Source organism: Anopheles nili, chromosome X (assembly GCF_943737925.1).
Source record: "Anopheles nili chromosome X, idAnoNiliSN_F5_01, whole genome shotgun sequence".
NCBI classification, from domain to species: Eukaryota; Metazoa; Arthropoda; class Insecta; order Diptera; family Culicidae; genus Anopheles; species Anopheles nili.
Window position 1 is genome coordinate 8,964,639 of NC_071293.1, and position 21,932 is coordinate 8,986,570.

At 47.7% G+C, this 21,932-nt stretch overlaps 2 protein-coding genes across 2 annotated transcripts in view; one reads left to right on the plus strand and one right to left on the minus strand.

The window, feature by feature from the left end:
* The window catches only part of LOC128728671 (uncharacterized), a 39,121-nt gene that overhangs the window by 8,182 nt on the left and 9,007 nt on the right, over window positions 1-21,932 (minus strand). Inside the window, exons 2-3 of the mRNA XM_053822306.1 lie at window positions 16,928-17,290; window positions 2,541-2,855 (exon numbers count right to left, since the gene is read on the minus strand). Coding sequence (XP_053678281.1) covers window positions 2,541-2,855; window positions 16,928-17,290 — 678 coding nt within the window. The remainder of the gene's footprint in view (window positions 1-2,540; window positions 2,856-16,927; window positions 17,291-21,932) is intronic.
* On the plus strand, window positions 361-1,890 carry LOC128728673 (cytochrome P450 4d2-like). The gene has a single exon (XM_053822308.1). It carries the CDS (start codon window positions 361-363, stop codon window positions 1,888-1,890), a length of 1,530 nt encoding a protein of 509 aa, XP_053678283.1.

The window sequence follows — 21,932 nt, forward strand, 5'->3', positions numbered from 1 at the left end:
AACGGCACACGTTTGTTGCCCAATCAGCAATCACACATACATTCCGAACGCTAAGTGGCTACAGATATGACAGTAAGTACTAACCAGCTGCTGTAGGCCCTCTTGCAGAAATGTAAAACAAAAACAAAGCACAGCTAGAGATAAGCCAAGAAGCTTTTACAACGATTCTTCACAGTTAATCTCTGCCTTCGAACACTTCTGCATAGCTCATCCAGATGATTTGCAATGAAGTTCTGTTCGAAGTGGAATGACATTCAAACGGGATTCAGGTTCGCACCAGAACAGTAGTGCGAATTAGCACAGGCTATCCAGTGAATAGAAGTAAACCATCCGTCAACCCCCAGAAATTGTAGCCGGAGGATGACGATTGCAGTGCTTCTGTTGGTCATTCTAATTACCTTCGGGCTGCTGAAGTTCTATCGCAAACGTCAGAAGTTGCATCAGATAGCGGCTCGTTTTGGCGGGCCCAAGCCCCACTGGTTGCTCGGAAACGTGATGGAATATCCCGCTAACGACATCCCCGGTATCTTCGAGACGATGGTGAACCTGCACGAGCGCTTCGGTAAGGACCTGTTCAACTGGGGCCTACTGAACGACCATATGATCACCGTGAGCAGTGCCGCAAACGTGGAGAAAGTGATGATGGCCAAAAAGACCCAAAAGTCGTCTGTGTACGAGTTTATTGAGCTATGGCTCGGGCAGGGATTGCTCATCTCGAAGGGCGAGAAGTGGTTCCACCGGCGCAAGATCATCACGCCCACGTTCCACTTTAAGATTTTGGACAATTTTGCGACCGTGTTCAACCAGGAGGCTGAAATACTAATCCAGAAAATGCGCCTACATGCGGACAGTGGACGAGAGTTTGACATCTACGAGCCGATCTCACTTTACGCACTCGACAGCATCTGTATAACGTCCATGGGGGTCGAGATCAACGCTCAAGAGGATCCTACGAATCAGTACGTGCGAGACGTGAAGCGCATGAGTGAACTAATATTGCTGCGCATCTTCCACGTGTTGTCTTCGTTTCCACGAACCTATTGGTACACCATGCCGAACGCGTGGGAACAACGAAAAGTGATTAGGCGGTTGCATGACTTCACCGACTCCGTGATTCACCGGCGCCGGCAGCAGCTCATGTCTAAAACCAGCAATGATACTACTTCCTGTAACATCACGGAGGATGATGGACTTTATTCGAAGCGTAAAGAAACGTTCTTAGACCTACTTCTGAACGTATCCATCGATGGAAACACGCTCAGTGATCTGGACATCCGAGAGGAAGTCGACACGTTCATGTTTGAGGGCCACGACACCACCACGTCAGGTATTGCCTTCACCTTCTATCAACTGGCCAAACATCCCGACATCCAGGAGAAACTGTACAATGAAATTCGGGACGTGTTGGGCAAGGATTACCGCACTGTCCCATTGACGTACAACACGTTGCAAAACTTCACCTACCTCGACATGGTGGTCAAGGAGTCATTACGCTTGCTACCACCTGTTTCCTTCATTGGACGTCGACTCGTAGAGGACATCGAGATGAACGGAGTGACCATTCCAGCTGGTACGGACTTTACCATTCCTATCTACGCTATCCATCGCAACCCAGTAGCATTCCCCGATCCAGAACGGTTCGATCCGGAACGCTTCTCAGAAAATAACTCGAACCGGCGAGGTCCTTACGATTATATCCCATTCAGTGTAGGTTCCCGGAACTGCATCGGGCAAAGGTATGCGCTTCTAGAGATGAAAGTCGCCATCGTACGTATGGTTTCCTACTTCGTTATACTTCCCGGCGACACAATGCACGAGATTCGCCTTAAAACGGACCTAGTGTTACGACCCGACAAAGATATACCGATAAAGCTTGCAGCTCGGGCATAGATATGCAACGAACTGTTAGAACTAGGGCAATAAGTTAAAAAACCTGAATAAAGCAACGTTCGAACAAAGCCAACAAAGTTCAGTGGCTTTAGAAAATCGATTGCAGCAGACAGAACCGAAGGTGCATAACCTCTCTGACGAATTCTTTTATAGACGTTAGGAGGCTTTTCTTTAAGCAAGATGAATATTTAATAAACTGTTTTGTGTACATTAGACACAGGGAGGTCCACAAAGTTCACGTTTTCGGTCCCCTTGCCTTATCTTAACATGGTTCTCTCCAATCTTTACAGCTAGTTCCATTGACGTTCAGGTTGTAGGTACTTGAATGTGGTATTCCGTACCATGGGGATAGCGTTAAAGATCAACCGACGGCGTTGTTGACATTGTGATAAAGAAACTGAGCTCATTCACATTCTACTTCACCGCCATTCATGTAAAAGCCATGCGCCAAAGGAGATCAAGCCTTTCCTAATGCAAACAGTAGCTATTCAGACTACCTTAAGCGTGCACGAAGCAGCCGGGATTTTTGTTGAAAGGAGCTATGGTGGGCTTTTTGTTCGCTGCTAGCCAAATACAGGGCAAGGATGGGAGAAGCAAAAAAGAAAAAGAGCAACACACGGAGCTCATGCCCCACACACATACACGCTTACCTCATTTGTCGGTTAAAGGCCGATGGCGGAACGTTGGTACCTCCGTAGACAGCGGCCATATTGGGATCCCGGTGGTCCGGCGGAAACTGCGTGTGCTGCTGTTGATGGCTGGACAGCGAGTCGTACTGCTGGTTGAGCGCTGCCGAGGTGATGTAGGTGTCTAGCGGTGAGTTGTTGTTTTCATAGCCGCCGTTACCGCCTCCACCGAACTGGATCAGACTCTGGGCACCGTACAGGTGCAGTGACTCCGGTGGACTGATTGATTGTGGTTTGCTGCTCTGGAAGAATGACACACGCACTTTCGAGCGCTCTACTCTGTGGGGCAGCAACGCGAATGATCGAGGCAACGGGAGGAACAAAGAAGAAGAAGAAGAAGAAGAAGAAGGGAAAAAAATCTTAGCTAATGGTTGGGCTTATCTACGGGGTGTTGAATACATTTTGCCTAAAATGTACGACTAAAATCATCAAACGGTGATCAAAGGGTCCAATCTCAGGTACTACTCATAAACTACTTTACAAACAGCAGAAGGGGTACAGACAATAGCACTTATTCAATGTCTTTAAAGCAGTCCAGGTCCAGTCAAGGACTTCTCTTATCGCCGAGCACATTGCGTCTTCACAAGCACGTAGTCGAAACCGTCCCAAACCATTCGTAATAGAACGATTGCGTCCTTCAGAAAGCCACTAGCGTTCGTTAATTAACTTGATAGCCTCTAGACATTGGGAGCACTCGCGCACGGACGGAAGAACGGTCTTGTAATCTAAACCCCACTCAGCACACATCATTTCTCCTGTAAATTTGATCACGTGAGATGGGATATAGGGAAGAACTAAGGTTTAAGAGGTGAAACGGCACGTGATACAATAAATCGGCCCACACTTCATTACATTTCAGAACACAGATGAAGCTCCCGAAGGTAACACCGCTTAAGAGTTGCTTTTTAAAGTGTGTTCTATACCTCAATCTAGTAGGACTAGGAAGCAATGCTGCATCAAACAGAGTGGCAGCTGAAGTCAACGACGCACGACTTCAAAAACACTGCCCTATCTCGACACTGACAACCGAATGCAGTCTTCCACGTCGTCCAAAACCCGGACCAAACCCGGTAGAGCCTTACCAACAGCGCTTGTTTACGGTGACCAACCACTACACACACACACACACACACACACACACACACACACACACACACACACGAAACGTGCCCCCAACACCAACGACAACCGATACGATCGGTAAGAGTCGCAACCATCGAAGCGTGCAAGCGACTGACAAACCCGAGCAGGAAAGGCGAAAATTACCAACACTCGGCCGCGGTTGACCCCTGGCGATTTACAGCCGTTGATGTCATCACCGCTGGACGTGTGAATGTCCCTCAATCACGGTACGGTTGTGTTGGGGAGGACTCACCCTACTGTCTCGACGTTGAATGTCCCGATCATCACGGACACCGTGGTGCTGACGATGGATGACTTCCAAACACCCACCGAACACCGCGAGATTGTTCGAATTCCCATATCTTCTCAGCAATAAAAATCGATACAATATTCTCACCCTCTGCGAGCGAGCAATAGAGGACGATCTGCTGCGCACTACGTTGACCCGTCACGGTTCGGTTCCCGTCAGCCGGGCACGAGATGAAGCTGAGGCCAGTGAGATCAACGACTATGGAATTCGATTGCGTCACCAGGCATGGCCGGGTGGGGAGGGCACGTTCCTGCCCTTCTCAGAATCTCTCGATGGGTGCACATTAACTAGCAGGCAGGCTTGATAGGCCCGGGGAGGCAATTTCCTGCTAAAAGATGGCGTTCTCCTGATGTTCTAAACGATAGCCGCTCCCGTTTCCCGGCCGTAGCAGTCTCTTGCCCGACTGAGCACGAGAAGTTGCTCCCAAAATTTCGAAAGTTGTCCACAAGCTGCCACAATCTCGAGAGGATCTCAGGCGGCTCGAGGAAGAAGAAGAAGAAGAAACAAAAACAACCACTCGAAACGTCAAGCCGGTCATGGGCACCGACGTGCCGACCTCCGCGCGGGAAGTCTCGGAATCGATCGTTGCTGCATGTGATGCGGCATCCAAATAAGGCAACAGCTGGTCGCGGGTGGCCCTCTGGATCCAAAAACCAGATGGTCAAACCCAGCGAAACGTTGCTTATATGCACGATTAGCTGAAATCCTGCCGACACTGAGCTTCAAGTTACGCCAAATTACATGACACGTGTGACATAAAACGCGAAACGTCTGACATTACGAGGCTTCAGGATTCCCAACCAGGTTCAAGTGGTCGACTCGCCACTATAAAACGCCACCCCCATAATCGATAGGGACGTTGCACCGGCCCACCCCCCCTATGGTTCCCTCCACTTCACCATCGCACGGACGTACATTATTCGATGGTTTATGGGTCTTGCAAACTGGAACTCCTTCAGCGCAGGGTTGGAGACGAACGGCTGTCGTGCGGACCAAGCCGCACTAGTGCTAAGGTCAGGAAAATTACGTCATCGAGCTTGGGCGCCTGCACAGGCTGGCTGGATGCGTGCACCGGTCCCATTATCTCACCCTTCGTATTGGTTGTTCTCCCCTCCTGCGCTGATGGTGAAAGTTTTCCTACACTATACCAGCTGCTGCGAGCCGTAAGCGTACCACATGGGAATGGTTTTGCAGCGCACAATGTCGGGCTTTACTATGGGCACTTTATTTCAGCAGCCGTCACATGCTTTGTCACGGTTTTTATTGGGCCAGTCCTGGAGGCGAGTATGTCTGGGAGAGCTATTTGTGACTCGCTAAACGACATGGGTATGTGTGTGTATGTGTGTGCGATCATTAAACAGCTAAAACAAATTTGAGCGATAAATGTTTTTAACTGTGTTTATACAGGCAATCTTTTATAGAGCGGAGATGGGACGAACATCATTTGAATTACGTGTCATCACCATCTGTAAACCGGCTAGTGTCAAATGCAGACATTCCGGCGACCATCTTTGCGTGACCCACTGACACATTACACAACCATTTTCTGCTGCCGTTGTAATGGTGCCCCCCCCGTGCCGCAACAGGCGATACGCAAATACACAAACGTGTCCTTTGCTCTTCCCCATTTGTTTAATTCGATTATTTTACCGATCGGTAATGCAACGCCACAACGGCGAATATGTGCGGGGATGCAAAAGGAGATGTCTAATTAATTTAGAGCACTTTTTTGTTTCGTTTCGCGACAGCGAGCGTCCCTGAGCAAGCGCTGAATAAGGTCCGTAGTTCGTCGCCTGCGTTGCGCCACGGCACAACGTTAAACACCGCCCCAAAAAGCACCCGAACGTAAAACGAACCAAACAACGATAACGGGCCAGTCGTAAAGAACGGGAAGCTAACTAACACCCGGATCGCATCATCGCCACATCTCGACTCAGGCCGCACCGTTCGGGCATAACAGTCCAACAATGTCGCGCAACACACGAACGCGCATGATATCATTCCCAGATGCCCCTTCAAGTGCTCGATGCTCGAGACGGAGAAGCAAATGTCGATGTAATAATTTCGATAATTTATTTGTTTGCGAAGCTGGTAACGATGTGACGACGTGCGGAGCCTCGTGCCGCTCGAATACGTTCGATCTGTTGCATTCTGACCGATGGTGGATCGATTTGACAGTCGAGGGTTGCTTGGGGCACCTTCGCCACGTCACCACTACAGGTGTTTTGGGTGTTTTGCGATGGCTACGGCATAATCCCGAAGCTTGTCTGCAATTCGCATTCGCAGACGAGAGATAATCACCTTCTCCTCGTAGAGCCGTCGTTTGCTCGTTAGCATCTGAAGGGACTGTGCAAGTTGGTGGATCGAGGTATAACTGATGCTTTTGTTATTGTTATATTCTGCTGTCTGAGCTCACAATACGTTAATACTGAACCGTGTAATGGAGGTGGGGACTTCGGTTTATTTTCCATTCAATTTTCACCAATTAGAACCAACTGAATACTGTATGTTAAGCAAGGTTTTAAACGGAGATATGACGAGGAGTTTTCGTAACATGTGGATTAGTCATTGATACCATAAATTCTGAGCTCATTCCTTTTTCCCTTCGATCGTGTAATCGGTAAAAAAAGTACCAGAGGGAAAATGGGGTGTTTTACACCACAGCAAGCATAGCAAACACGTGAAGCATATCTTATCAATAAACGATGGGGTTTGTTTCAGTAAAAGAAACACAAAAAAAATCAACCCTCCAGCGAACCCATTCGTTCACCCGGGAAAAGGGGGTGAAAAGCGTAACATGGCGAATCGAAAACGCACCCGGGAAGTTTGTTTTCAAACCCCACCAGAGCTCTCGGAACCTTGAGGAGTCCGAAAATGTATCTCAAATTGACCGCGAAGTACAGAACCGAACCCGTGGTAGGGTGTAAAAGAGGTGGATCCACGGGGAGTGGGGGGAGGGGGGGGGCGCTAACAAAGTAGGGAGAGGCACACGGAATTACAAATGGGAAGGGAGTTGTTTTTCAAACGTAACTTTTTGTTTCTTGCTTCCTTTTTTTTTCTTCTCTCGTTCCCATCCATGAGCATGATCTCATCGGAACCGATGAGCTTCCTTACCAACACACCAGTGGTACCCACGCGAGCATGAGAGAATCCGATAGCAAGAGAGAGAGAGAGAGAGAGAGAGGCGATAAAAACAGCAACAACAAAAAAGAGTAAACGAGAGAGAGAGAGTGAGAGAGATGGGCAACAGCTGCCCCACCTCGCAAACGCCACTTGATTACACTCTTCCGGGGGCAAACCTTTCCTCTAGACTCTTCTTCTCTCTTCCCCGCGAAAACCAGCTCCCCCCCTCCCTACACACTCACCCAAAAACCCCGAGGGCAAACCATTACCCAAACACCAGAACGGAAGCTGACGTCAAATTGAGCAGCACCTTAACCCTCGTAGCGATGGCGACTCCACTGTTGCAACGCTGAATACATCGCCCAGCCCCGTTATGTAATGGCAACAATGCCAATAAACCGTGCGGCCAGGCTGGCCAGAAGGTGCAGTTCAGCTAATGGAGGAACTCTTGTGTATCTATCAGCAAACCTAGCCGCAAAGCAAACAAACGCCCAGCCAGTTCGGGTTGCTGCGTCACCGAAATGCTTCACCACTTGCCGTGTGCGTTGGTGGTAGTGGTTTTTTTTTTATTTGCCAGCAGTTTTGACGTACGCCACACACCGGCGGCGAATCGCACGATAACGCACTAATCAAAGCCAAATAAAAGCACGCATTAATTTTACGACACTCCACCCGAACGCAACGTCCGAAGGTTTACATGCGGGCTGACCAATACAGATAGAACCGGATGGGGATGTGGGATCGGTTAATCTTAAATAGCGATCGGGCCGGTTCGGTTACGCTTGCGGGATCGGCTTAGATCCAACGACGCGGCTGGAGCGCGTGCCCGTCGATCGGGATCTGACGTGCCGGTTACACGGCCCGATCGAGTGCTCCGATCGCTTGCCGGTGAAAGTGCAGGCCCGTCCTAATTAATTTATGATTTCACTTGAAAGCACGCACCCTTTTTCAGCTGCAACCTAACAGCAATCATCCTTCGCGGCTGGTGAGACGATGAGGCAAAACCCACGTCCGCGAGAAGGGTTATTTGGCTTATCGGCGAAACCATTTAGGGCACGCCCGCGTTAGTTCGGGTATGCGATCATATTCGATTGGAAATGGTCCGGTTACGGGAGTAAGGGGGCAAATGGTAGGGGGTTGTGGGGGGATGGGCTTCTATTTTTAACCATCGACATCAGATGCGTTCGCTTGCCAGCCTTTCCGAATCGTTTATTTTGCAAAGGAATGACCGTGCGGAAGACGATCTCGCTTTGTAGCATTAAAAGCGTGTCGTAAAAAAAAAAAGGAAAAAAAGGCAGGCCGCCTCCTTCACCCGACCATGGTTAGCTATTTTTGCCGATTTGGTAAGCATGCCTAGAGGGAGCGAGATAGAATGCCAGCGGTCGGGAAGGCGCATGTAACAAAATTGGGGGAAATATGATGGGAAGGATTGCCTCCAAGATGTTAATTCCGCGCTCAAAGTGACGTTTACTTAGCTTTGGAGTAAAGCCGCGTTCAAAACCTATCTTTCTTCTCTTCTTAATTGGCTTGACAACCAGTGTTCGGTCAAGGCCTACCTTAGGGCTATGCTTAAGTCAAGGCTTTCTATGACTTAGAATTTCTCGTAACTGAATAGTAAAATTCTTGCGTACGGGGGAGGACTCAGACGAGATTTGATCCCGATACTATCGTGTGTTTGTGTCGTACGCTAACGCTTCGGCTATCGAGCCGCCCTATATCTAATCAAACTTTATTTAGCCTTATTTCTGCTTACTCAACGATCCATGACGTGACGAATGAGAGGACGAAAAGCATCGCAACAATCGATAGCGAAAGGGTCCTTCGAATGACAAATGGTTGGATAAATTTGCGCGCCAACTTCGCCAGTACGAGAGAATCCCTGATCGGCGCAAGCTGCGCACGTACACACACACACCCGATTTACCACAGGTTTGCAACCCCTTCCCGGCGTAAACAAGCGCTTAATGGAAAAGGGCCGACAGGGAGTTTCGCGTAAAATTCTCATCCCCTCGAGCAGTGGAATCAGTTATTGCGCAGTGGACGAACGAAATGCGCCATTTCTCACCGACCGGCCGTTGCACATACGCGATGTGTGTGTTTTCTGTACGCCATTCGGCTTTTGGGTCTTCTTTAGTTTTTTCATCAGACCCACGTGCCCTCGAGGGGTACCGAAAGATGGCGGCCGGCACAAGTGGGGTGGGGGAAAGGGGCGGAGGGAGGGGGATGGTGAAGTTTGTGCATTCTGTTAATACCGGGCCGTGCTGCGGCCAGCCTAAACGGCTTTTCGAGGACGACGTTTGGAGGCAGGTTTAAAAATAGCTTAATCTCAAACCATTCTCGCCGCCTGTGCGGCAGGAGAGAAAGGGTAGGGGAGTAGGGGAGGAGGGGAGCCGTCGTCGTGCGTCTTGAGAATATCATCTTCCATTCGGGACCCATGGTGGCGATGAAACCATTTTCGGTTGCTATTTTCCTTTAGCCTAAAGAAGGGGGGGACTCATTTCCACCCTATTGAGGGGGGTGCCCATTGAGGGGGTGGAAATCACACACAAGTCAACGTAAAAGAACGCACGCAGGGGACAAAAGAATGCTCCTTGGAAATAATCAAAAGCGCGCACGATAACGAGCCCGTGGATTCGAGTTCGAAATTGAGACTGCCTATTTGTCGCAATGACTCAACAAAAAACACCAACCCATCGTTTGTGGACTCTTTTAACGAATGCCGGGGGCAGGGAACATTCTCTCTCTCTCTCTCTCTCTCTCTCTCTCTCTCTCTCTCTTAACGAAAGCGAAACACCAAAACCACCCATTTACGGCTGGGGTGGAGATGATGCTTCCTTTCGGAGCTTGCTTTCGTTCGGGTTTGACAGAAGAGAAAAGAGCAAAAGTGACAGAAGCAATAAAAAAAACCCGTTCGCAAAATGCACACTGCATTTTCAGGGGTCTCTGCGCGCGCGTGTGTGTGTGTGTGGGTGTTCGCACAGGCAGGACATCCTCTGGTGGTAGTGGTGGTGGTGATGCTCATCATCACGCCAATTGGTTTTGCGTTGTTTGACCTTGAACGTGTGCACGAACGTGACGCGAAATGGACTCAAGGAGCGAGTGAGAGAGCGCGAGAGCATGCGAACGAGAAAGCAAGAACGCGTCAATTTGGCGTCGAAAATGGGGTTGGAGTGTTGCTAACGAGGTTTCGCCAGGGTGGTGGTCGCTTCTTTTTTTTTCTCTCCCTCTCTCTCTCTCCTGTTCTTTTCCCAACGATGTTACCCCATCCGGAACGGTTCGCTTGGTGGAAAAGCGCACCCGGGGTAGGGTCGGGTGGAGGAAAAACCCAGTGGTACGGGGAATGTTTGATTGCCAGCGCTTGGTCGGTTTGGCTGCCGTCGAGCGGGCGACATTTGAGAGTTGCATACATCCAGGCGTTTTGGACCGACACGGCACGGGTAGAAAGCGAGCGCCGTATCTTTTTACTTCATTTGCAAATGCAACCCCCTTAATCCCGAAACCAACAGCTTGCGCCACGAATATCGTGTGTTTGAGTACGTGTGTGTGTGTGTGTGTGTGTGTGTGTGTTTGTCCATAAGCGTAAATAGCCATTCTACCCAGGCAACAGCAACAAGCCGTACCTTGGGCAATTGGCAACTGGAGCCAGACCGACGACAAGCGGTCTGTGGAAAAGGTTTCGCCCAGTGAAAATGTCAGTCCTACAACCACAACCACCACCTGAGGCAGTATTTTGTACATCTTTTTCGTTGGGAAGGGCACATTTTGCTTTTGTTCCTTTTTTGGCTTTCCACAGCACACTTTGGTTGAATGCCGCTGATTTTGGGTTTTTTTTTCTGTTTGTTGGTCGCGCGTTGTTGCCACCGCCACCGTGTTGCAACTGACAGCACACATACACACGCATACACTGCCGCATCACGCCGTGTGTGGTGTCTTTCGGCGCTCAGTGCGTTTTCCAAAGAGGGCGCTGCGCGAGGCTGATTGAAGATTATTCTGTGAGGCTGCGTGTATGCGTGTGTGTGTATGTGTATGTATACACAGGAGAGCGAGAGACGGGAAGGCTTTGAGCGCGAACACCGCGAGAGGGCTGGAAAGGACGCACGAGAGCTAACGAAGGACATTCCGCCCATTAGTCCTCGGCGTGACACACAGTAACGGGTCGTTTAGCAAACAAAACCAAAAAACTAGGTTATGTTTCCCTTTCTTGCAGGTGCACATATCATTTTGCACCCCTCAAATGCACTCCACCAGTCGCCTGCCTGACCGGCTCCAGGCTACACAGGCTGACATCATCACGCACACACACACACACGATCGCGCGCGCACGCACACGGGACCACGCACATACACACAAACACACGAACAGCCGGGAGATGCGCTTGGGCGCGGATGGTCCGCGGCACTAAAAATGCACCTTTTTAACGCTGGAGACAAATGTCAAACAAATAAGACAACAAAAGAAGCAACGAAGCAGCGATGCTCCGATTTGCTCCTGCCGTAACCTGTGCGACACCCGGAGTAAGAGTGGATAGGCGGCGAGGGGGAAAAGGGAACCGTTATTCACGGCTTGCCGTTACACTACGTACACCACCCTGTTAACGGGTGACAGTTTCGCGGTGACGAACGTACCTGTCCTTGTTCGATCCGTTGCAAAGGCCGCGCACTGAAACTTTTGAAAACTAAACAAAACAAAATGACCCCCGCGACAGACGTGCAGGAGCTTCAACTGCTGCTGCTGAATCGGTGAGATGCACGTCGTCACGATATTCCGCTAGATTTGATTGTGTTTTCGTTCGCCGCTCTGTTCGACCCTTTCGACACGGCGCGCGGCGCTAGCAAACACCCAGGCATGGGAACGACGAAAAAAAAAATCCACCAACCCAACGGGCTCTCTTTTGCTCTCTCTCTCTCTCTCGCTCACTCAGCGGTGTTCGTGAGCAGTCACTCACGAGAGCGCGTCCGTTATTCTGCTCTTTCCCGCTAGTGACACCCGCTGAGAGCTAGCTGGTAGCGTATGTGTTGCTCTCTCCCATTCGCCTTTACGATCTCTCTCTCTCGCTTGCTCTCTCCCACTCTCTCCTGTAGGGGTAGGGCTTCAGCAGTTAACATACTGCTCCAAAGGCGCTTCCAGTGAGTGCGGGATGCTAGTTTAAGATTAAGCGGAATCCTCGCTCACGTTGCTTCAATTTAGCGTCGTTTGGTAGCGCATTTTCTTGTACATCATGTGAGTATGCATGTGTGGGTGTGGGGCGGGCGTCATGTACCGACGAAAAAGCGGTTCAAACTGCGCCGGTGTTGCTGCTATATCGTTCACTTGTTAGTTTGTCCTCAATAATGGTCCCACAGCTGTGTGTAACGAGTCACAGTAAGGATCACGTCGCCACTGCCTGCATCAGCTAGCAGGCGCATACAGCAACCATAATACGCTTATAGCGCGCATTATGTCCTTAGTAGGTTCTGGTTAAGGCGCTCCTAAAAGCGAAGTGGCAGTGCAACGCGAGACGCGAACGCGAAACTGGATTGAAGATGAAACCGAGCGCAACATGCCGGTAAATCAAGCAATTGTCATGGAAAAAGCGAGATCGATTTTTCAATACGTTCCGCAAGAAAGAGGCGACAACAGTGAAAGATTTATGGCCAGTCGTGGATGGTTCAAACGATTTCGAGACAGACACGAGATTCATAATTCACAGTACATTGGAGAAACTTTAAGTCTCGATCAGGAAGCTGCAACTGCATTTCCAGAGAAATTCAAGGCAATAATCGAGCAAGGGAACTATCCTCCAGAATTGGTTTTTAATTTCGATGAAATGACACCGAGCTAAGCCCACATGTTGATAAAGGAAATCTTATTTATGATGTCGATGAAATTATCAAACTAGCTGAGGCAACAGTGTTAGGTCAGATAGATCTACAGTATGTTGAGGAATTACTGCACGTCAAAACGGGGGAAAGTTTTTCCAATGAAGATATCAAAGCTATTTTACAGCAACAAGAGTATGAAGACGAATAAGATAGCTTCTTGGGAGATGCAGAACAAAGAGAGCTTCCAATGGAATTTCTAAATGTAACTATAGTCGATGTTATGGATCAATTTTTAGAAAATGATTCAAATTTGGAAAGAAGTTCAAAGGCAACGCAAAGTGCCATGGATGCGATATCATGTTATCGACATCTGCTTTCTGATAGAAATAGAATAAAACAAACCTAACATAACGAACTTTACTCACCATACCTATTCGAATCAGGGATACCTATTCGAATTGATAAATTATAATACAAAGAATTTATATTTTTACGATATAATCTGTATCGTTGCTTAATCAAACATGTGAATTTTCGAAAGATCTTCACTTGATCTTAAAGGTTCTTTCCCATTCCGAAATACGTCGTGTAAGACTATCAACTTTTGTGCTTAAAGTTTCTCCAATTATTTGAGAATTGATAGTTTGATAGCTAAAGATTTTCGCGAGCACATAGAGTTGATCTCGAGTTTTTCAGAGAACCCATCAATGCCATTACTCTAACTATATTTTGCGATTGTACCACGCATTGGTTGTTAAGGTGGTAAAAACAGGCTTTAAGGATTGTCGAAGCCACTAAATCAGGCATGTCAAACATAAGACCCGCGAGGACTTTGAATTCGGCATAAAAAAACGAATAATTGTTGTGTAGCTTGGAAAATGTTGGAACATATTTCATACTTCATGTAAGAGTTACACCTCGTGTAACAATTTTTTTTAAATTATTAATAACAGCCCGGTATAGTAAGTATAATGAGGTAGGTTTCACTACACAGAAGTGATATTTTTCATGTTGACCCACAAGATCATTTTTTTTTGCAAACCTACCGGCAAAACGAGTTTGACATCACTGCACTAGAGCCTGATAAATCTTACTCGCTGCACATTTTTATGCTCGATATTTTAATGGTGGGAAAAAAGGTCAGGAACCATGCCTCTTTCCATACAAATTGTATGAGCGGTGGCCAGTTCTTTTGATTCTGACAAAATTACAGGAACCGATGGAACAGACCGATGTGTTTATGTAGTAGTGGAGGGAAAGTAGTAGAAGGAAAGAGCGAGCAATAGCGGTAAATATTTTGCTTTTAAAAGTGCAGCAAAAGTACTTCTCTCATTTTTTTAAATTCATCTACACTAAATAAAATCATTATTTGTCATAAGTTTTCAAATATCAAGAAAAATAAGAATATCAGCGTGCAATCAATAATTACATTGCTAATAATACTGTTTGTACGGGGGAAAATGAATCTTTGGCCTTTAAATTTTTAATTGTAACAAATAAAGAAAACATGGATTATTCGCTCTAGGGGATTTGTGAATTTGGCTCATGGGTCTTCTTTTACTTTCACTTTCTGTACAGGTTTGCACCCAACCTAAGATGGGTTTGTAACTCTTTCTTATCTTTAACCTTTCATTCTTAATATATGTTGTTAGCACATAAGAAAACCATAGTGTTGAACAGTATTTACCAGGCAATATAACGAATTGTACAAAACAGAAATGGAAGTTACAAGTTATTCTCTTTTCTTGTTCGTTAAATTCCAAGTAATATTCCTATATGAGCGTGTTGATTTGTCTCGTTTTACGCTGTTTTGTTTAGCGCCAATGCACAAACAATTTGACGCGCATTCGAAGGAGACACACAGAGACCATGTGCTAAAGAAAAGAACGAATTTCGATGAAACACAGAACAGTATAAGTCACTCACTGGAATCATACAGATTCATCGAATATGATTATCAGTCTGTTTACCATTGCCAGAGAACAGTTTCCATAGGCAACTGTTTCGCCTCAGGTAATTGATTATGTCATGAGTTGAGCGTGGCAACCTGATTGGATGTTGCTAGAGGTGGGATAGTGAATGCATATTAGGTTGAAATAATAAAAACCAAACTTTAGCAACAAAAAAATGAAAAAAGTCCACTATCGGCAGATATTAAAGCGAACTTCTCTTGATCTTTTTCCTTTACGAAGCGCAAGCGAATTTAATTCACTCACCATATTTTGATAAACCAAAATTGCGTAGCTTGCGTTAGTGTGTGTATATAGTTGTGCAAAGCGTGGAACTCACTGGAAGTGTGAGGTAATGCGCTTGCTCGAACTGCCAATACGAGAGATGCTGAGAGACAGAAAGAGAGAGAGAATTGTGCATAATTTGCTCTCATTTCGAAACCTCTCCGCTGCACTCAGAGAGGTTCTGTAAACGGCTCAGAGAAGTACTATGTTTGGGGCTGCATCTATTATTTCCAATAAACAGCTCTCAAATCGGGGATGCGTAACAGCTAATCTGATAAGAAAAGGAATTATTTTTAACAACCCGGTGGATGACCCAATTCCGTGACCAAAAAGGATTAAGGGTTACATTTTAGAGAAATGTTAAATCCATTTATCAGTCTTAACCGAAACATTACATGAATAATAGAAAACAAACCGGATTACAAGTCATTATTTTACCAATTAATAGTTATAATTTTTTAATTAAATAACCTACTTATCAATTATTTTACCTATTATGTTTAGTCACATAAACTATTAAACTTCAATACCCCATAAGTTTGACCGCAAAATGTACCGTAAAATGTTCTCACCCTGCAAATTTTGTTAGCATAAAAATGTTCTTTTTACGAAACTCATAATTGCGCATCTCCTCATCAAACAACTAAATAAGTTATTTGAGAGACAATCAAAAACCTCCACATGGGCCACACTGTAAAAACAATTTGCGAAAAAGCCTTCTCCTTCTCCACCGAATGGTGCCTCAAACAAGGCACTTTCACAGCTGCAATCTACTATACTCCCAGGAGGGTGATGGAACCCACCCCCCCAGGGATATAATGATTTAATCTTCGATCAGCGTCCCAGGGTGGCCGTTTCGCATCGTTCGACTCCAACGGCTCGCAGCCCTAGGGTGGAGGCCATATATGATTGATGGCACAGAAAGTATGCGGGATCAATTTCGGTGACAGTTCAGTGGAGCGACCACGGCTATTGTGCCGGCATTTCCGGTCGCTAGCAACAACGGGCGTTGCTTCATTCGTTTATGTTCGACAGGCATTTCCTTGCAAATCCCTTGCTGCCGTGGCAGAGGGAGATAGAACTCTCCTTTGGACATTTCATTCCAACAATTGGCGTTAGTCGAATGGCATCACAAGTATGTACGGGACCGGTGAGGATAGTATTACTCAGGGGAACTACAGTTTGACATTTACTGCACAGTTTGACACAGTTTGACATGTCAAGTGATACAAACAATAATCGGTCAACTCGCAACGATTTGCTTGATGAATCTCGTGAGCACTAGACAGACATCTAGACATCCTGACAATTGTCTCAGCAGATCCGAACCCATCTGATGATGATAACCGGTACTAATTCGTCGATCCACATGACCACACACAACGTATATCTTCCCAAACCTCCACCATTCGCCAAGGATGAACGTATCAGGTTACCTTCAACCGCTTCCTGCCCTCCCTAGGGTTGGTCAGTTCGTGCGCGAGATTTAACATAATTGCATGGTTCCGGTCCAATAGGCCGGAGTTATGTCAGCGAGCCGTGCGATCGTTGCCATTCAACTAGCCAGATTATGTTGACATTCTCTTCTCGTTACGCATGCATCAGCGAACACGCGGTTCGCCAGCGTTCCGTTCCCTAGGTACACGAAACCCTAAACCCGATACCCTTGAGAGGGGCGAAGAAGAAGCAGAAGAACCGCCCAACACCTCCAACCGTTGGAGCAAAGCCGGCTCCCACAAGTCCCACAACCCCGTACTTACTCTTCCTGAAGCTCGATGCCACTGTCGTCGTGGAGTCCTGATGTACCACCGTCTAGTGGATGGTACCCACCCGAGTACTGCGGATGGTACTGCTGGTGGGGCGGCGGGGCATGGTGATGATGGTGGTGCAGGTGGTGTGGCCCGGACAGAGCCGCCGAGGGGTAGTGATGGTGCACCAGCGTGCCAGAACCGCTAACGCCTCCACCAAGCCCACTTCCACCACTGTAGAGAGTCGTATGTCCGGCACCGGCCAGTACTGCTGGAGACTGAAAGAACTCGCGCTCGGCATGCTCAGGCAGTGGAGTCGGTGTCTCGAACACGAGCGTTTCCACCATCGAGCCTTTCGACGAGCCAAACGACACTCTGCAAGGGACAGAAGAAAGAGAACACTTTGATGAGCACATCTTTGGGCGTATTGGGTGAATTAGTACAACGCAGCGCTGTCACTGTGACAGCTGCGGGCAGCTCGTAACGCTTCGAGCTTTAATGTTCTGCATCGCTAGCGCAGCACAGCCGCGACGTTTTTTGCCTGTTTTGTGGCCCCTTTTTGGCTGTGATGACCATCCCACGGTGACTCGCAGCTGATGTAAGTTTATTTCTTTTATTTTGCTTCCTCTCCATGCCGAACGAGAAATAAAAATATCCCACCAAATATTTCGCACACGGGGAGAGCCAACCCTCCGATTTTCGTTTTTGGGGATGAATTCCGGTTGGAAATGGGGTAGGCAAACAACCCGACGGTGGCGTCAAATTACGGGCACATAAAATCCCACATCCTCGATTGGGGGGGGAGGTGGGAGAAAAGCGAGAAATGACGAACGAAAGAGGGAGGCTGCAAAAACGCAATTTGCCAAATTTTACATTTATGACATTTTGATTTTCCTCCCCTACTGGAACCAAACGGTGTTGTGTGGTGAGCAGTTTTTATATCGCACACCGTTGCGCCGGAGAAAAGCTGCCAACAAAACCACCCCCACCCCCTTGTTGACTTCACCCCCCCCCCTCCCTCCCTCCCCTCCTACCCCCTTTCATCCTCAACCCAACCACAATTTTTCCCTTCTTTCTGAGAGAAATGCTCACGCTGCTGACGCACTAGCGGAAAGATGGGGTTGAGAGGGACACCCCACAACCCACCCGGCCACCATATCCACCCGTTGACCATCGCCACCCCGCGCACGGGTGATGATTCTAAATTTATCTTTATTCAATTTCAACCGAATCCCCCCAGGGGCGCCGCGAGTCGGCTGGCGCGAGGAGATGCCGTAGCATTCCGAGGGATGGAAAATGGAAGCGAACTGCAACCGGGCAGCGGGAAAAGCTAGATTGCGAGTGAAATAGCGGCAGCGTGAGCGAGACGAGGCGAGAACGTCGAATCGCCTGACGGATGGTTTGGAGAAGATGCTGCCTCCGGTATTGACATGGGCAGAGGGAAAACACACAAAAAAAAAACCACCCAAAAGGCGGTAGGTATTTATTTCTACGCGCGCAACAAACCAAACACGGGCGCGTTTGCCTTTTTGGCTGGGGTTGGGGATACGATAGCGGATCGTATCTTGCGGCTCGTGCGCCTATAAATCTCCGGGACCCCCGGGAGCATCGCAACATGCCTTGTGTGATGGCGGTTGCAGCAAGCAATGCGCAATTAATGTGCGGACTTCTAAATCCGGGCCTGAAGCTGGTGGACGGTGCGTTTGGTGTAAGTGCCCGTAAATCGATGGTGTGGCGCGTAGATATGGTTTGCAGGGCGATTTAGCTTGCGGTTGTTGGGATGGGATGGTAATATTTTGGCGGGTGCGCGAATTATGACTTGTGCATCGGAAATGTTGCATCAAACTCTGTCCTCAAAAGGATGTTATTTGTTAGGACAAACAGAGTAAAGTGTCGGATTGGGAAAGAGATTTAGGAATGCATTTTCTAAGTGTAACCTTTAACCTCAAGTTGCTGCATAATGAAGTACAATGGATCATTTGGTTGTCGTTTAAAAGCCTAAAATTTGCTTATTAAACGTGTACAGTAACTCCGAATTCCATTTTTATCTTCTTTTTTCCAAACTTGGTGAAAATAAAACACTTGCGCTTCATTTTCCTGCAATTCCTAGTAAAACCATCATAAATTTTGCACAAAATTGCAGGAAAATGATTTAAATGGTTTTAGGTTACCCTTCTTATTTAGACCACCACATTGAATAAGACCTTTCACCATAAGTCGGTTCTCACATTTTTCATCGAACAATATTGAACAAAATTCAATTCCAAATTCAATTTTATGCGCTTTCACTAACGACCATTTGCATTCAGCGTATTCTACTGCGTAGAAACAGCAATCTGATCAATAAAAACCTATCAAAAAGCAATTCGAAAAGAGACCCCATTACGATGCGCCGGCATCACTCGACTAAGCAATAATCATTACTTAAACTATATCCCGATTTGAAGGTCATAGTTTCCATCTAAAGGTCAATTAAGGCCCCCTCAGTCCGTTGCCGCTTCCTGCTGCATTTAAATAATCATAACTCTACGACGCCGTCAATGCAGCCGAGCCGTGACGTTGGCCGCTTGTTTGGTTGTTTCCTTTCGGTTTTATTTTCTCCACCCAACATGCACGGGTCGCCCTATGGGGCGGCGCTGATCCCCATCGATATGCCGTCACGCCAGATGTGACCGGTTGCCTGTTGAAGGGCAATGTACAGCCGTGTGTCGACTCGTTCGCCTCGCATCCTTCTGCGGCGACCGGCGAAGAAACGGAAGAGTGAAAAAAAAAACAAACACAAACGCCGAACCACCAATTGCCGCTTAACAGGGCAGTTTAGCCCAAAACCCTTGGCCATCGTCAGCGGTTTTCTGGCTCGCGATCAAGGGCGAGAATGAGAGCGCTAGCCTCCTGCTACTCAGCCCTTTGCTCACGAATTTCGGAACCAATTTGACAAAGCACAAACAAGAGTGCACATAAAAATTAAACCAACCAACCGACACGACGTGGCCAGAAGCCGATTTCCCGGTCGTGCCTTTCCGATTTTCCAGTCTAAAAAAAAAACAAAAGATTGTGAGGAAAAATAGCCCCCACTCTTGAGCCAGCTGCAGACGCATCACCAGCTTGGGCCCGGAACCATCGATCATAGAGATCGTAGCCGGGATAGCCTGAGAAACAGCACATTCGCTGCGATTGACTCGCGCCGGAGAGCGTTTGGGAAATGGGACTAAAAATAACGCCCATCGACCTGGCGGCTTTGGCAGATAAATACATGTGTACGTCTTTCCAAATATATATACGCACACGAGCGCGCGTTTAGCCGTAGGTCAGCCAGCCTCTTTCGCCAACAGCTTCTGTTGGCTGGACGTAGCAGCTGCCAGCAGAGCAGGAAATAGCCTGGCACACAAAATAGCGGCTGTACACATTAAAGACAGAGGATGGACTTTTTATTTTCAGGTGGGGGGCTGCTTGTAGGATGTTTGCGATGGTGAAATATGTAAACGAACTGCATGTAAAACTCCTTCCTAAAAGGGTGAAATAAAGCCAAAGATGCGTCCAGTGACAGATGTTTATTATTCGCCATATTGGCTCATATACCGCTTAACTAACTTTTTAACCGAAAATCACCATTCAAACGTTCATTTTTGCTCTAATGAGAATGACGGTGCACTACTTACAACAGCCCCCCTTCTATAATATACCGGGACGGATTTATAAACGCCACAAGAACAAAAGAGAGACAGAGAGAAAGAAAGAGAGCTGCGAGACGAAGCTGCGAAAGAGGAGAAAGAAAGCGCAGCAAGAAAAGCACCAATTATTGGAGTGTTAAATATCCGAAATGATTGAGATTTGAACGCGCGACTCCCTGGGCCTTGATTACTCTTCACTTTAACCGCACGGCCACGGGGCCGCCGGCTAATGTGCGGCTCACATTTGGGACATGCTGGTACGGTATTCATTTAACGTGCACCAATTTTTACGCGTGTTGCATGAAAATCGCACCCCATCGAAAAGAGCTCCGTCCGCGAGCTGTTAATAGGGCTATTTTGGTAGGCTTTTTTTTTTTCTCGAGTGTCTTGTCTTTTCCTTCCCATTTTTCTCTCTCGTACTGTCTGCTCAATCGTCACCATCCGCCAGGGTGCTGGAAGAACTTTCTCCATCGTTGCCCTCCCCCCCCCTCCCCTCTGTCTCCTTCAGCTCTCCTTCTCCCCATTCCATTCCTTCACCAGGGGCCAATGCACAAAAATAATGGTACTGTTGCTGAACGAATGGGGCCGCGGCATCGATCCGTTCCAATCTGGCAGTGACGGCAAAAAGGGGTTGGAGAAGACGCAAGTGGAAGGGGCATTCGATCCGTGCAGTGAGCACTCGTCTGAGTTTCTCACGATGCCGGCCCCGATTGCCCGTTCCCGTTCGATCTGAAGTGTCCCAAGTGGCAACCCCCGTGAGGCGCCCACATCCACCTTTTTTCCACGGGACGATAGGGGAAAAGGAAAGCGCATTCACCATTGAGAAAAGTGTGCAGCAGACGGAAGGGAGGGAGAGCGGAGAGAACGAAAATCACGATGTAACCTCCCCCAAACGAACGAGGGAAAGAAAAAACTTGGCGAAAAAAAAAAGTTCCGATCGATTGGGGGACTAACAATTTGATCGGTGAAAATAGAAATAGCGGGTGCGAGAAGGAGAAAAGCAGCTAGTTGAACGTTCCGGCACTCCGATCGTCCACCATTAATCGATCATCGATTTCCGCACGCCATAATGATAACGGATACATTACACTGGCCCGCTATTTGCATGATGCTGGGCCTGGATCGATGGCAGAGATGTCAAACTTGGGCGCCATATTCGGAATGTCATAGCTTCCGTTGACGGTAGCTCACACCTCACCGATATCCTTTCGCAGGAGGCAGTGAATGAGCTGTGAAAAGCAGGCACTTCTCCCCTTTTAGTATTTGCGAAACATGAGCGGTGGAGAATGGCGGTTTCTCCTGCCGTAAATCAAACGAAAAGTAATTTATGGTTAAAGCAAAGAATA